General features: G+C 52.5%; 1 protein-coding gene across 1 annotated transcript; it reads left to right on the top strand.

The window, feature by feature from the left end:
• LOC123097142 (uncharacterized) lies at positions 1-516 on the top strand. Its single transcript, XM_044518891.1, has one exon. It carries the CDS (start codon positions 1-3, stop codon positions 514-516), a length of 516 nt encoding a protein of 171 aa, XP_044374826.1.
• The last annotated feature ends 398 nt before the right edge of the window (positions 517-914 follow it).

Genomic DNA, 914 nt, shown 5'->3' with positions numbered 1-914 from the left:
ATGAAGGTGAGCGGCTCGGTGAAGAAGCTCGGTGACAGCTTCTCCTACGGCTGGCTCAAGCAGGCGCCGCCTTCCTTGGACCGCCTCGCCGCCGACGCCCTCGGGAGCTCAAGGTCCTCCTTCATCTATATGGAGGATCTCACCGAGCTCTTCTCCATGTGGTGGACCACAGTGACGCCGAGCGACTTTGACTTCGGCGTCCCGGTGCCCGGAGGAGGTGCCGCCTCCCCCGAGCAACTGGTCATCGCGAGCCAGATCTTCCGCGGGGTCCGCCTCCTCCCCTGCGAGCCGAGCGGCTGCTACGGTGCCTCTGCGAAACAAGATGGCCGCGGCTCGGTGGCCCGTCGTGCTATGGACGTCGTGCCGCGGTTGTCACCTCCGCCATCGCCATTGTTTCACTCGGCGCAGAGCACGCCGCTGTCGCTGAGCGGATGCTCCAGCGCGACGAGCAAGCACGCTGGTCAGCGCCCGATGACGAGGCGGCGCGGCCCAAATATAATTAGTCATGGTGATTAAGCGAATATATTTAGTCTTTTCAGAAACAAACAAAAAAAATATAATTTATCGGCTCGAGTTATGCGAGCTTTTTTGATCTGAAGATTTACATATGATCACGTTCATAATGTTCGGATTAATCTAATCTACGAGACCAAGGGAATGCAATTTGTGGACTCGAATTATGTCCTTTTTAGGAACATATTGTGTTCTGTTCAACATATTCGAGGGTTTGCGTGCATTAACATGGTGCACTATATCCCAAGCCCAAATGTCTTTTTTTTTTTGAGGATCAAGCCCAAATGTCTCTGTGGTGTTGACCTAGTGCTCGTTTAGCGTGTTACCTTTGGCTTCTATTGATAAGTAGAAGTGGTTAACATATTATGTGTTGATTTGGTAGCTAGGGGGTCAGTGTAACA

This window comes from Triticum aestivum, chromosome 4D (assembly GCF_018294505.1).
Source record: "Triticum aestivum cultivar Chinese Spring chromosome 4D, IWGSC CS RefSeq v2.1, whole genome shotgun sequence".
NCBI lineage: Eukaryota > Viridiplantae > Streptophyta > Magnoliopsida > Poales > Poaceae > Triticum > Triticum aestivum.
The sequence above is the reverse complement of the archived record's forward strand: the minus strand, read 5'-3'. Positions and strand labels throughout refer to the sequence as shown.